Source organism: Mustela putorius, unplaced genomic scaffold (genome assembly GCF_011764305.1).
Source record: "Mustela putorius furo isolate JIRA1106 unplaced genomic scaffold, ASM1176430v1.1 tig00000785_pilon_pilon_pilon, whole genome shotgun sequence".
Classification (NCBI taxonomy): Eukaryota; Metazoa; Chordata; class Mammalia; order Carnivora; family Mustelidae; genus Mustela; species Mustela putorius.
The window spans coordinates 9984183-9999947 of record NW_025421480.1 but is presented as its reverse complement, the minus strand read 5'-3'; the positions used below and the strand labels follow the sequence as shown (position 1 = coordinate 9999947).

General features: G+C 41.2%; 1 protein-coding gene across 16 annotated transcripts in view; it reads right to left on the bottom strand.

The window, feature by feature from the left end:
* The window catches only part of CDC42BPA (CDC42 binding protein kinase alpha), a 329361-nt gene that overhangs the window by 147959 nt on the left and 165637 nt on the right, over window positions 1-15765 (bottom strand). For all 16 annotated transcript variants that reach the window (XM_004756819.3, XM_004756823.3, XM_004756820.3 and 13 more), the window contains exons 9-10: window positions 14972-15051; window positions 12761-12927 (exon numbers count right to left, since the gene is read on the bottom strand). In XM_004756819.3, coding sequence (XP_004756876.2) covers window positions 12761-12927; window positions 14972-15051 — 247 coding nt within the window. The remainder of the gene's footprint in view (window positions 1-12760; window positions 12928-14971; window positions 15052-15765) is intronic.

Genomic DNA, 15765 nt, shown 5'->3' with positions numbered 1-15765 from the left:
AACCCTGAGGGGGTGGAGAGAGAGAAAGGACTAGAAGATATATTTGATCAAATTATAGCCGAGAGGGGCGCCTGGGTGGCTCAGTGGGTTAAAGCCTCTGCCTTCGGCTCGGGTCATGATCCCAGGGTCCTGGGATCAAGCCCCGCATCGGGCTCTCTGTTCGTCAGGGAGCCTGCTTCCTCCCCTCTCTCTCTGCTTGCCTCTCTGCCTACTTGGGATCTCTGTCTGTCAAATAAATAAATAAAATCTTTTAAAAAACAATTATAGCCGAGAACTTCCCCAATCTGGAGAATGACACAAGCAATCGTGTCTCAGAGGCAGAGAGGACATCCCCCAAGATCAAGGAGGGTAGGTCAATGCCCAGGTATGTAATAGTAAAACTCACAAATCTTAGAATCAAGGAAACCATTTTAAGGGCAGTTAGGGGGAAGAGATTCGTTACATAGAAAGGGAGGAACATCAGAATAACATCAAACCTATCCACAGAGACATGGCATGCCAGAAAGGGCTGGCAAGACATATTTAGGGTATTAAATGAGAAGAACATGCAGCCAAGAATTCTTTATCCAGCAAGGCTGTCATTCAGAATAGATGGAGAAGTAAGAAGCTCCCAGGGCCAGGAGAGACTAAAAGAACACATGACCACCAAGCTGGTCCTGCAAAAAATATTAAGAGGGGTTCTATAAAAGGAGAAAGACCCCAAGAGTGATTCAGAACAGAGATACACAGAGACAAACCATAGAAACAAGAACTTCATAGGCAACATGATGATAATAGAATCTTAACAATAATCACTCTCAACATGAATGGCCTCAATGCTCCCATAAAACAGCACAGGGTTGCAGACTGGATAAAAAGACTACTATCTACAAGAGACATATTTGGAACCAAAGATACATCCAGACTGGAAGTGAAGGGGTAGAGAAGCACTTTTCATGTCAACGGGCCTCAAAAGAAAGCTGGGGTAACAATTCTCATATCAGTAAAATTAGATTTTAAGTTAAAGACTGTAGTCAGAGATACAGAAGGACACTAAATCATTCTGAAAGGGTCTATCCACCAAGAAGATCTAACAATTGTAAATATTTATACCCCCAATATGGGAGCAGCCAACTACATAAGCCAACTGTTAACCAAAATAAAGAGACATATTGATAATAATACAATAACTGTAGGAGACCTTAACGCTCCACTCTCAGCAAAAGACAGAGCAACTAAGCAGAAGATCAACAGAGAAACAAGAGCTTTGAATGACACACTGGACCAGATGAACCTCATAGATATATTCAGAACATTCCACCCTAAAACAACAGAACACTCATTCTTCTTGAGCACACATGGAACTTTCTCCAGAAGAGACCACATACTGGAACACAAATCAGGTCTCAACTGAAACCTAAAGATTGAGATGATTCCCTGCATATTCTCAGACCACAATGCTTTGAAACTGGAACTCAAGCACAAGAAAAAGATTGGAAGAGATTCAAACACTAGGAAGCTAAAGACCCTCCTGCTCAAAAATGTTTGGGTCAGGGGTGCCTGAGTGGCTCAGTCATTAAGTGTCTGCCTTTGGCTCAGGTCATGATCCTGAGGTCCTGGGATGGAGGAGCCCCAGGAGCCCCGCATTGGGCTCCCTGCTCAGTGGGAAGCTTGCTTCTCCCTCTCACACCCCCCTGCTTGTGTTCCCTCTCTCTCTTTCAAATAAATAAATAAAATCTTAAAAAAAAAAAAAAAAAAAAGAATGTTTGGCTCAATCAGGAAATCAAAGAACTTAAGTCAATTCATGGAAATCAGTGAGAACAAAGACACATCAATCCAATACCTATGAGATAAGGCAAAGGCGGTGGTGGTGGGGTGGGATACATAGCCATCCAAGCCTCACTCAAAACTATAGAAAAATCCCGAATACACAAACTATCTTTACACCTTAAAGATCTGGAGAATTAACAACATATTAAGCCTAACCCACACACAAGAAGGGAAATAATTAAGATAAGAGCAAAGATCAATGAATTAGATACCACAAATAGAGTAGAACACGTTAATGAAATTAGAAGCTGCTTCTTTGAAAGAATCAATAAGATCAATAAACCACTGGCCACAAGAGAAAGGACCCAAATAATAAAATGATGAATGAAAGAGGAGGAATCACAACTAACAGCAAAGAAATAAATACAATTATCATAAATTATCAACAGCTATATGACAATAAATTAAGCAATATGGAAGAAATGGATGCATTCCTAGAAACCTAGAAACCACCAAGAAGGAAACAGGAAGAAACTGACAACTTGAATAGACCCATAACCAGTAACAAGACTGAAGCAGTGATCAAAAACCTCTGAAAAAAACAAGAGTCCAGGGTCTGAAGGATTTCCTGGGGAATTCTAAGAAACATTCAAAGAAGAAATAATACCTATTCTCCTGAAGCTGTTTCAAAAAATAGAAACAGAAGGAAAACTTCCAGACTCTTTTTACAAAGCCAACATTACCCTGATCCCCAAACCAGGCAAAGACCCCATCAAAAAGGAGAATTTCAGACCAGTATCCTTGATGAATATGGATGCCAAGATTTTCAACAAGATCCTAGCTTACAGAATCCAACAATATACTAAAAACATTATCCACCATGAACAGATGGGATTTATCCCTGGGTTGCAAGGGTGGTTCAACATTCACAAATCAATGCAATAGAGCACATAAATAAGAAAAGAGACAAGAACCACATGGGTCCTCTCAATTGATGCAGAAAGAGCACCTGACAAAATACAGCATCCTTTCCTGATTAAAACTCTTCAGAGAATAGGGACAGAGGGAACATTCCTCAACTTCATAAAATCTATCCATGAAAAACCCACAGTGAATATCATTCTCAATGGGGAAAAGCTGAGAGCCTTCCCAATGAGATCAGGAATAGGACAAGGATGCCCACTCCCACCACTATTGTTCAACACAGTACCAGAAGTCCTAGCAAAAGCAATCAGACAGCAAAAAGAAATAAAAGGTATTCAAATTGGCATCTTCGCAGATGACGTGATACTCTATGTGGAAAATTGGAAAGTCTCCATCCCCAAATTACTAGAACTCATACAGCAATTCAGTAATGTGACAGGATGCAAAATCAATGCACAGATATCAGTTGCTTTCTTATACACAAACAGTGAAACTGTGGGAAGATAAATTAGAGAATCAATTTCAATAGCAAGAAAAACCATCAGATACCTGGGAATAAATCTAACCAAAGAGGTAAAGGATCTATACTCTAGGAACTACAAAATACTCATGAAAGAAATTGAAGAAGACACAAAAAGATGGAAAAGCATTCCATGCTCATGGATCTGAAGAATAAACATTGTTTTTGAACATTTGTTTGTTGAATTAACATACCTATACTGCCCAGAGCAATCTATACTTTCAATGCCATCCCGATCAAAATACCAACAGCATTTTTCAAAATGCTGGAATAAACAATACCAAAATTTGTATGGAACCAGAAAAGACCCCAAATTGCTAAGGAAATGTTGAGAAAGAAAAACAAAGATAGGGATATTATGTTGCCTGATTTCAAGCTGTATTACAAAGCTGTGATCACCAAGACAGCATGGTATGGTATTGGCACAAAAACAGACACATAGTCCAGTGGAAAAGAGTAGAGAGCCCAGATATGGACTCTCAACTCTCTGGTCAACTAATCTTTGACAAAGCAGGAAAAAATATCCAATGGAAAAAAGTCTCTTGAATAAATGGTTCTGGGAAAACTGGACAACTATCTACAGAAGAATGAAAATGGACCATTCTCTTACACAATACACAAAGATAAACTCTAAATGGATGAAAGACCTCAATGTGAGACAGAAATCTATCAGAATCCTAAAGAAGAACATAGGCAGTAAGCTCTTTGACATCAACCACAGCAACTTCTTTCAAGACACACATCTCCAAAGGCAAGGGAAACAAAAGTGAAAATGAGCTTTTGGGACTTCATTCAGATAAAACGCTTCTGCACAGCAAAGGAAACAGTCAACAAAACAAAGAGGCAATCCACAGAATGGGAGAAGATATTCCCAAATGACACTACAGACAAAGGGCTGATATCCAAGATCTATAAATAAACTCCTCAAACTCAACACCCAAAAAACAGATAACCAGGTCAAAACAATGGGCAGAAGAGATGAACAGACACTTCTCCAAATAAGACATACAATTGGCGAACAGATACAGAAAATGTGTTTATCATCATTAGCCATCAGGGAGATTCAAATCAAAACTAAATGGAGATAAGACCCTATACCAGTTAGACTAGCAAAAATCGACAAGGCACGAAACAACAAATGTTAGAGTAGTTACGGAGAAAGGGGAGCCCTCTCACACTGTTGGTGGGAATGCAAATTGGTGCAGCCACTTTGGAAAACAGTATGGAGGTTCCTCAAAAAATAAGAAATAGAGCTATCCTATGACCCAGGAATTGCACTACTGGGTATTTATCCCAAAGATACAGATAAAGTGAAAAGAAGGGCCATCTGTACCCCAATGTTAATAGCAGCAAAGTCCGCAAGAGCCAAACTGTGAAAAGAGTCAAGATGCCTTTCAACAGATGAATGGATAAAGATGACGTGGTCCATATACACAATGGAATTACTCAGCCATCAGAAAGGATGAATACACAACTGTTGCATCAACATGGATGGGACTGGAAATTATGCTGAGTGAAATAAGTCAAACAGAGAAAGTCAATTATGATATGGTTTCACTTATTTGTGGAACATAAGGAATAGCATGGAGGACATTAGGAGAAGGAAGAGAAACATGAAGGGGGAGAAATAAAGTGGGAGATGAACCATAAGAGACGACTATGGACTCTGGGAAACAAAGATAGGGTTTTAGAAGGGAGAGGGATAGAGGAATGGGTGAGCCTGGTGATGGGTATTAAGGAGGGCACAGATTGCATGGAGCACTGTGCATTATATGCAAACAATGAATCATGGAACAGTACATCAAAAACTGATAATGTACTATATGGTGACTAATATAACATAATCAATCAATCAATAAAGGGGAAGAAGGAGCATATTATCATGGAAAATCACCAACTGGAAGGTAGAGAGAAACAAAAGTTAAAAGAAACAATGGAGGGGCACCTGGGTGGCTCAGTCGATTTAAGTGTCTGCCTTTGGCTCAGGTCATGATCCCAGGGTTCTGGGATCAAGCGCCACACTGGGCTCCCCGCTCAGTGAGAAGTCTGCTTCTCCCTCTCCCTCCCTGCTTGTGCTTTCTCTTGCCATCTCTATCTCTTTCTTTCTCTCAAATAAATAAATAAAATCTTCAAAAAAAAAAAATAAAAGAAACAATAGAGAGACAAAATAACCAGGAGGCAAGACATAAAAACAGCAGTAGTAAGTGCTTAAATATCAATAATCACTCTAAACATAAATGGATTGATGTCACTAATAAAAAGGGCACAGAATGGCTGGATGGATTAAAAACAAAACAAAGACAAGAACAAGGGGCATCTGAGTGGTTGAGATGGTTAAGCACTGGACTCTTGATTTTGGTTCAGGTCATGATCTCAGGGTCATGAGATGGAGCCACAAACTAGGCATGGAGTCTACTCTAGATTTTCTCCTTCTACCCTTCCTCACCCCTTGCTTGTGCAAATGTACACTCTTTCTCTCTAAAAATAAAAAACAAAAAAACAAGACCCAAGTATATGCTGCTTAAAGGAGACTCATGAGCTTGGAAGATACACACAGGCTCAAAGTGAAAGTTTGGAAGATAATATTTCAAGTATCCAAGCAAGTGAAAACCAAAACAAAGTGGAGATAGCCATACTTACATCAGACAAAAATAGGCTTCAGGCCAGAAATGGAAATGAGATAAAGATCATTACATAATGATAAAGGGGTCAATACATTAAGAAGATATAATAATTGTAAATATGTATAGTCCTGACACGCAAGCACTAGAATATATTCAGCAAATACTAACAGATCTTAAAGAAGAAGCAGACAGTACAATAATGGTGGTGGCTTCACTACCGCACTATCAGCAACAGATGAACCATCCAGACAGAAAATCTACAAAGCAATGTTGCAATCGAACCCAACTTTGGAACAAATGGACTTTGAACAGACATTACAGAACATTCCATCTACCAGAAGCAAAATACACACGCTTCACAAGCACACACAGGACATTCCCCAGGACAGATCCTATGATAGGATACAAAACAAGTATTAGAAAATTTAAGAAGAAATTCTACTATCTTTTCTGACCAGGGTGGTATGAAATTAGAAATCAAGAGGAAAGTGAGAAGATCTACAAATATGTGGAAATTAAATAATTTAAACAACCACTGGGTCAAAGAAGAAATAAAAAATTTTTTCAAACAAATGAAAATGAAAATGCAACACATCAAATTTGTGGAATGGATGGATTAAGCAGCTCTGAGAGAAAGTTTATACCAGCAAATGAACATATTAAGAAATTAGAAAGATTTCAAATAACCTAACTTATATTTCAAAGACCTTTAGAAAAAGAACACATTAACCCCAAAGTTAGCAAATGACAAGAAAAAATAAGGTTCAGAGCAAAAACAAATGAAACAGAGACCAGGAAAACAGAAAAGATCAAAGAAACTAAGAATTGGTTCTTTGAAAGATAAACCACACTGACAAAGCTTTAATTACACTAATAAAAAAAGGAGAGGGTGCCTGGGTGGCTCAGTCATTTAAGCGTCTGCCTTCGGCTCGGGTCATGGTCCCAGGGTCCTGGGATAGAGTCCCGAATCAGGCCCCATGCTGAGTAGGGAGCCTGCTTCTCCCTCTGCTTCTGCTGCTCCCCCTGCTTGTGCACACTGTATCTCTCTCTCTCTCTCTTTGTCAAATAAATAAAATCTTAAAGAAAATTTAAAAAGAGACTAGAATAAAATTTAAAATGAGACATTACAACTGATACTACCAAAATATGTAAGATCATAATGGACAACTATGAACAATTATAGGCCAGGAAATTACATAACCTAGAAGAGATGGATACACTTCTAGAAATACACAACCCACCAAGACTGAATCAGGAAGAAACAAAGTTTGAACAGACCAATAACGAGTAATGAGATTGAATCAGTAATCAAAAACCTCCCAATACAGAAATCCTTAGGAAATGACAGCTTCACTGGTGAATTCAACCAAACATTTTAAGAAAAATTAACAATCCTCCTCAACCTATTTAAAATAATGAGGACAAAACACTTCCAAACTCATTCAATAAGGCCAGTATTACCTTTATACCAAAACAAGAAAAGACAACCACAAGAAAACTGTAGACCAATATCCCTGGTGAGTATAGATGCAAACATTCTCATTAAAATATTAGCATGCTGAATTCAAGAACACATTCACAGGATTATATACCAGGAAAAACAGGATTTATCCCTGGGATTCAAGGATGGTCCAACATATGCAAATCAATAAATGTAATATATCACCCCAATAAGATGAAAGCCAAAAATCACATGGATCATCTCAATAGACACAATAAAAGCATCTGAAAAAATGCAACATCCTTTCATAATAAAAACCCTTTGCAGGCTGGATAGAAAAGGAACATAGCTCAACAAAATAAAGGCCACTTGCAACAAACTGAAAGCTAACCTCACATTTAATGGAGAAAAACTGAAAGCTTTTCCTCTAAAATCAGGAACAAAACAAGGATGCCCACTCTCTCCACTCCTATTTAATATAGTACTGGAAGTCCTAGCTAGAGAAGTCAGGCAAGGCAAAGAAATAAAAGTCTGTCAAATGAGAAAGGAGTAAATAATATTAGTCCTATTTGTTGATTTTATATACAGGAAATCCCAAAGAGCAAACCAAGATAACTCTTGGAACTGATCCACAAATTCAGTAAAGTTGCAGGATTCAAAATCAATACATATCACTCTACTGTTTTCCTTTACAGTCATGATGAGACATCTGAAAAAGAAAGAAAACTATCCCGTTCACAGTAGCATCAAAAAACAACCAAATACTCAGCAAAAATTTAGCCAGGCAAGGGAAAGATCTGTACAATACAAACTGTAAGATTTTGCTGAAAGAAATTTAAGATGAAACAAATGGAAAACTATTGCATATTGACAGATCAGAAGAATTAATATCATTAAAACATTTATAATACCCAAAGCCATGTTACAGATTTAATATTCATCAAAACACCCAAGGGATTCTTCACAGAAATAGAACAACCTTAAAATTTGTTGTGGGATCACAAAAGACCCTGAGAGACAGAGCACCCCCGACAAAAAGAACAAAGCTAGCGGCATCACACTTCCTAATAACTATATTACAAAGCTACAGTAATAAAACAACATGTTACTGGTACAAAAACAGACACACAGAGCAGCAGAACAAAACAGAGAGCCCAGGGTGAAATGCTGGTATAGATGGTCAACTAATATTCAACAATGGAGCCAAAAACACCCAATGGAGAAAAGATAATCTCTCCAACAAATGGTGCTGGGAAAACCGGCGAAACACATGCAGAACAATGAAAATGGGCTCTTCTCAGGCCACTTGCAAAAATCAACTCAAAAGAGATCAAAGACTTAAACATAAGACCTGAGAGCAAGACTCTGAGAACACATAAGTTAGAAGCTCCCAGACATTGGTCTTGGCAATGATATTTTAGATATGATGCCAAAAGCACAAACAGCAAAAGCTAAAATCAACAAATGGGACTACATGAAACTCAAAGCTCCCTTCTGTAAGGCAAAAGAAACAACTAGCAAAATGAAAAGGCAACCTACAGAATGGGAGAAAACTTTTCTAAGTGATATATCGGATAAGGAGCTAATAATATTCAAAATATATGAGGAACTTGTACAACTTAATGACAAAAAAAAAATCCAATTTAAAAACGGCCAGAAGAACTAAGTTGATGCTTTTTCAAAGAGTACTTCAAAATTGACAAGAGGCACATGAAAATATGCTTACCATCACTCATCATCAGGGAAATGCAAATCAAAACCACAATGTCATGACTGACGCGCACACTGTCAGAAGGGCTATCAAGAAGACAAGAGACAGTAGGTGCTGACGGAGATGGATTGAAAAGGGAACACAGTTGGGGGAAATGTAAACTGGTCCAAGCACAAGTGCAAACATTACTTTATTTTAATTTTTTCCTGAAAAAAATTAAAAATCCACCTGGCAGACCATCCAGCAATTCCACACCTGGTTATAGACTCAAAGGAAATGCAAGTGGGATTTCGAAGAGATACGCGCACTCTCATGTTAACTTATTCACAATAACCAAGATATGGTAACAACCTAAAGTCTCATCAATGGATGAATGGTTAAAAAAGATGGGGTATAAGTACACAATGGAATGTTATTCAGCCCCGAGCAAGGAGAGTCTCCTGCCATTTGTGACAATATGGATGGTGGATGCTCAGTCAGTCAGAGAAAGGTAAGAACTGCAGCACATCACTTACACATGAGATCTAAAAAAGTTAAACCTATTACATCTGTATCTTTGGGGTAAATACCCAGTAGTGCAACTGCAGGGTTATACGGTAGCTCTATTTTTAATTTCTTAAGGAATCTCCACATTGCTTTCCAAGGTGGCTGCACCACTTGCAATCCCACCAACAGCGTAGAGGAACATTCCCCTTTCTCCACATCCTCTCCAGGAGACTATGCTGAGTGAAAGAAGTCAAGCAGAGAAAGTCAATTATCATGAGGTTTCACTTACTTGTGGAGCAGGAGTAACATGGAGGACATTAGGAGAAGGAAAGGAAAAGTGGATTGGGGGAAGTCAGAGGGGGAGACAAACCATGAGAGACTGTGGACTCTTGAGAAACAAACTAAGGGTTTGGGGGGGGGGGTGGATGGCTGAGCCTGGTGGTGGGTACGAAGGAGGGCATGTACTGCATGGAGCACTGGGTATGGTGCATAAACAATGAATCCTGGAATACAGAAAAAATAAAATTTAATTTAAAAAAATAAATTACAATGTCAAACTTGTGAAAAACAGAGAGTAACACTGTGGTTACCAGGAGATGGGGCAGGAGTGGGCACATGAGCCTGATGTGGTTTAAGGGTACCAACTCGCAACAAGTAGTAAATAAGTCACAGAGACCTAATGCACAGGGTCATAAACACAGATTACAATGCTGTACTGTAATTATGTACGCGCCAGAAGTACCAAACATCACTACAATTTTACTACAATATATAAATGTACCGAATTAACAAGGTGTACATAGTAAATTTATACAATGATATACGGTAAAAAGTCAAAACTAACAACTTTCAACACAAAGAAGTAGTAATCCACATGCAGAGATTTTAGCAACTTATTGAAAAATAGAATCAGTCTGTTTTATTGGTGTCTGCAGTTTTTTTCTCCACAGAGCCTATAAAAGCATAACAGCAAAATTTTGTTGTTGTAAAACTTACTTCTTTCACTCTTAAGAGTTACAAGTTTTTTGATTATTTATTCATACATTCCTTCATTCACAAAAGGAGTAAGTAAAATAAATCGTACGTTTTGTCCTTTGCTCTGGAGAAAATAAAGGAGGAAAGAGGGAGAGTGAGTGCTGGAGATAAAGCAAGATTACTTTTTTTTTTTTTTTAAAGATTTTATTTATTTATTTGTCAGGGATAGAGGGAGAGAGAGTGAGCGAGCACAAGCAGAGAGAGAGGCAGGCAGAGGCAGAGGGAGAAGCAGGCTCCCTGCCGAGCAAGGAGCCCGATGTGGGACTTGATCCCAGGACGCTGGGATCACGACCTGAGCCACCAGGCGTCCCCAAGATTACGTTTTAAACAGAGCGGTCAGGAAGGCCTCGTTTCAAGGTAACACTCAAATAAAGACCTGAAAGAGGTAAGGGAAGGAGTCATGGGACACCAAAGGAAGAAAATTTAAGGCAGGGCAACAGCTGATGTGAAGACCCTGAGGTGGGGACATGCCTGATTTGTGGAAAGAACAGCCCAAGGAGGCTAGAAACAGAAGGAACGGTGGGGGAGGTGGTGGCGAGGTAAGGCAGGGAGAGCAGCTAGAAAACGGTTACAAGAAGGTGGGTGACGGTGGCAGTGAGGGTGATGCCCCAGTGGGGACTGGACTCTGGATCTTCTCTGGCGCCAGAGCTGCCCGGGTTTGCTGACGGGTGAGATGGGAGGTGTGACAGAAGGAAAGGGCTTAAAGATGCCTGGAAGGTTGTAGTTCTGAACACCCAAGAGCCTGGACTGCTGTGGGGGACCCCGACATGCATAGGCCAAAAAGTCCAGGAGAACCCAGGAAGCGAGACAGAATAACTGGTTTATGAGGAAAAAGAAAACCAGGAGATTCAAGTGTCCCAGAAGACAAAAAAAGAAAGAGCTGTTGCGAGGGGTGGGGTGGGGGGGATGAGGGATCCTCAACTGGGTCAGATGCTGACAGGTGAGAAGCCGCAGCCTGGGAAGCAGGACGGCTGGGCAGCACTCACTGAGATGGGACTCAAGATCCATCCTCCTGAATCTCAAGTGGGATCAGTCGGCACCTGCCTGTCCTAAGACTGTTACCTTCACTCACACGGTCTCAGACAGAATGCAGGTCAACAGGGCTGCGGTTCTGGCAAGGGAGTGTGACAGACAGACGTCAGAGCAACAAATGTTAGTATCCGAGTAAGGGTCTGATTACAACTGACTATGGAAGGATGGAGGGCACAGGGTGAGGGGGACAGAGCTCCAGGTACCAGTGCGACAGAAGGAATGCAGGAGTCACCCAAGGGAGTGAACTAGCTACGAACAGGAGATAATGCAGAGTTTGCTTGAAGTTGAGATTAGGGGCACCTGGGTGGCTCAGTTGGTTAAGTCTCTGCCTTCGACTCAGGTCATGATCCCAGGATCTGGGATCGAACCCCACATCGGGCGCCCTGCTTAGCGGGGAGCCTGCTTCTCCTTCTGCCTGCTATTACCCCTGCTTGTGTGCACGCGCTCTCTCTGACAAATAAATAAAATCTTAAAAAGCAAAGAAGACTTAAGAAAAAAGAAATTGAGATTAATAAAGAGTTCTGGATACTGTAGTCTCAAGACAGGAGCAGATTAGGTAGAGCAGAGGACAAGATCCTTGGACGTATAAGAATTAAGAGACAAGAGAAGTCAGAACAGTAAGAAGTTTGCCCAGTGCATTTTACAATCACCGAGTATCACGCCAGGAGTGATGCAACAGGAGATATTTGCCAGGAAGTCACAAATTCAAGGCTGAGGAAATAGGACAGTGATCCCCAAGGCTACACTGGGATGGGAAGGGCTCCTTTCCCGGAAGCAGCCCCATCTCCTCCCCAGACGAGTTCATGTGCGCACATATGTACCTGTGGGGAAATGAACGCTACGCCAGGTTATACTGCTAAGGTCATGAGTCTACATAAACAGTATTATTCTGTTTTCCGCATGAGTCTTCAACTGTATTTTTTTTTAAGATTTTATTTATTTATTTGACACACAGAGAGAGAGAGAGATCACAAATTGGCAGAGAGGCAGGCAGAGAGAGAGGGGAAAGCAGGCTCCCTGCTGAGCAGAGAGCCCGACATGGGGCTCAATCCCAGGACCCTGGGATCAAGACCTGAGCTGAAGGCAGAGGCTTAACCCACTGAGCCACCCAGGTGCCCTTTCAACTGGATTTTTTTCCAGAAATTTCTTTTCAAGATAAAACAGCCCCTCATAATCAACAGTTCTTCAAACTGAGTCCAACTCCAAAAGAAAAGGTACCATCATTAACATTTGTTTACCTTGAAGTTTTCTACTCAGCTCAAGTTTTTCCTGTTCAAGGCGTTTGATCCTCCTCTCGTACGCCTCGGTCGCCAGATTGTTGTCTAGAGTCCTCTGGACACTGACGTCAAGGTCCAGGGACGCGGGACCGGCTGTGACCCGTAAACAGCTCCGATCAGAAAGAACGCTGAAGAAACATAAAAACATGAGTTCACGGAGAAAAGAACGTCTCAAGAAACAGAGCCTTCTGCAGCTGTCTACTTAAAACACGGATTGCGGTATCTAGCTACAGTTAACTGTGTAGGGTGACAGGAAAACACATTGTGTGCAAATCTCAACACAGACCACTTTTTAGAAGTATTTTATAAAATTAATAAATTGTCCAAATTATCTTAAATTTCAATAGCCACACATTATAAAATGATGTTTACTGAACACAAGGTGACCACGTAAGTGAAACAGGAGTCAAAAGCACACACCATGGTCCTCTTCATCAGAATTTGGATTCAAAAGCGAAATGCTTCCTTTAATTCAATATAATTTAATGAAAAATACTTGAAGTGTTGAACATTTAGCAGGGAGCAAAATCGCCACTTGCTTCTGTTCTCATGATGAAGACAGGAACATATGAGATAAGTAAAATATTTAGGGCATTAAGCAGTGCTGAATACTAAGGACAAAATAAGTAAAGGGTGGGGGTAGTATTGAGGGGGAAAAAGTAGAAATCTAGATAAAGTGGCCAGGAGGCTATCACTCAGGGCGGAACTCCCAATAAAGTCCAGAGGGAGTAACGGGGTAGTGGCGGGGGGCGGGGGGATACTGGGGGGAGGGGAACATTCCAAGCAGATGGAACACAAGCGCAAGAGCCTGAAGCAGGAATAGGTCTGGTATGGTCCCAGGCCAGAAAAGAGCCCTGTGTGACTGGAGCAGAGTCGGCAAGGTTAAGAGTCGTAGGAAAGAGAAAGTGAGCCAGTCATGCAGGGTCTTTCTTGTAAGAGTGTTGGTTTTGATTAAGATATGAGCTGCTGGAGTTGGGAGACTGGGGCAATGGGTCCTAAACAGTAAGAGGTTTGCCGAGTGCATTTTACAATCACCAAGTATCACGCCAGGAGTGATGCTGCAGAAGACAGTTTGCCAGGAAGTCACAATTTCAAGGCTGAGGAATATAAGGGAATGACACATTCCCTTATAGACTTATCTTCTAGCAGGACCAGTCAGACAGGTTCAGAGAAATCTAGGAGACGAGATTATAAACATTTGAGGTAGGTGGTTGGGTGGGTTTTAAGTAGGAAAGAGCAGAAGGGTCTCACATTCAGGCATCATCAGCAAATATCTGGGGGTGCACCACAGTATCAGTGGAAAGGGTCCCAAGACGAAGCTGTGGGGCCCAGAGAGATGAGGTCAGAAGGCCTCAGCTGTAGAGACTGAGAAGGACTGGCCAGAAAGGGGAGGAGTCAGGAAAGCAGCCTGGAAGGTAAGAGACGGCAGTGCTATGATGGGAAGGAGCTATGATGCCCAGCCTGAGAGGAGACACACAAGCCAGGACTGACTGGGAGCCTCTACTGGGCATCTGCACAGGCGAGTGCTTGGGTACAGAGACGGGCAGGCAGGACCATGCAGAGGAGCATGTGAACACTGCCTGCCTCCACCTCTCCGTGCAAGGTTAAGTGAGCTCATCAAGGGAGAGCAGAAGAGCGGGCACAGGCACAAGAAGGGTCCTAGAGGTTGGTAATCATGACCGCGGAAGGTGAGACCTGGTCAGATGCTTTTCTCTGGACACTGAACTGCATGGGTCTGAGCAGAAACCTGAACTGTACTAATGATGTCAACTCAGCAGAACCACGCAGGAGACCAGGAGGCAGTCAAGGACCTGAGGGAGGGCACACAAGGACTGAGGACAATCATACTCTGCTTACACCAGGGAAGGCGGACGGGGAAGTGGTCCGTGAAAATAGGGCTAAGGTGGCTGGTGCTGGCACTTGGCCCCCGGAGTGTATTTGCTAATGCAGAAGACACTTCGATTCCTGTCCCAGTGCCAACAGGAACACTGTGAGCTCCATTTCTCCTCCAAAATGACGCAAGATTCCCCTATGTTCTACTCATTACAGAACATCTAACTTGGTCAAGCAGTAGCTTCGGCCTCTATTTAAAAAGAGGCTTTCTTATATATTTCTTAAATTTATCTTAATTTGCTTTAAGTTGTCCAAATTATGTTAACTTTTCCAACTTACCAGCTACTAGTATATGTGAAACCAACAAATGGCAGGTGGTGGCCAGAAAATGCAGTATGTGTGGGTGGGGGCATCGTTTCCTGAAGGAGGAAAACACATCTGGTAAGAAATAAATAAACGTGATCTGTAGGTTGGCCTATAATATTAACGATCAATAGGAAATACACGGCTGTTCAATTTAGAAACACATATTAAGTCTGGTGCAGATGTGCAGTGATCTAGAATCCAAACAAGAGCACTGCCACTGTAATATTCTAATAAAATTAAACTCCAGATGGAAAGTCTGACATTGAGAGCCCAGTGATTATTCATGTATGCATACGTGCATATTTGCCTCATCGCTAAAAATTATTTGTAACCCCAAATCAATATTCACAGTGCTTCTGCAATCACTAGCAGACACATGCAGAACAAAAACATTTTTTTGAGCTGCCTGATGCCTAAGTTTCCAGCTGGGACTGAACAAGGAGACACTCTGCCTTCTTGTTTCAGCTCTGACACGACAAAAAATATTCCTTCCAAGGTCAGCATGTGCCACGTCTTTCAGATTTTTCTGCTTTTCATGGGTGACTGTGTTGTTTAAAATGTCCTCCACGCATAGCGCAGAACGGCCATCTAGATGGTTTCTAAGCAAGACAGCTGTGATGTGCCTGACAAATACGTATGTGTGTTAGAAAAGCTTTGCTCAGGCTCAAGATACACTGCTGTTGGCTGTGAACTTGCTGTGAATTAATCAACAATATATGTATTCAATAAGGTTTCTTTAAAGAAAAACATACATAAAACAAGGTTAC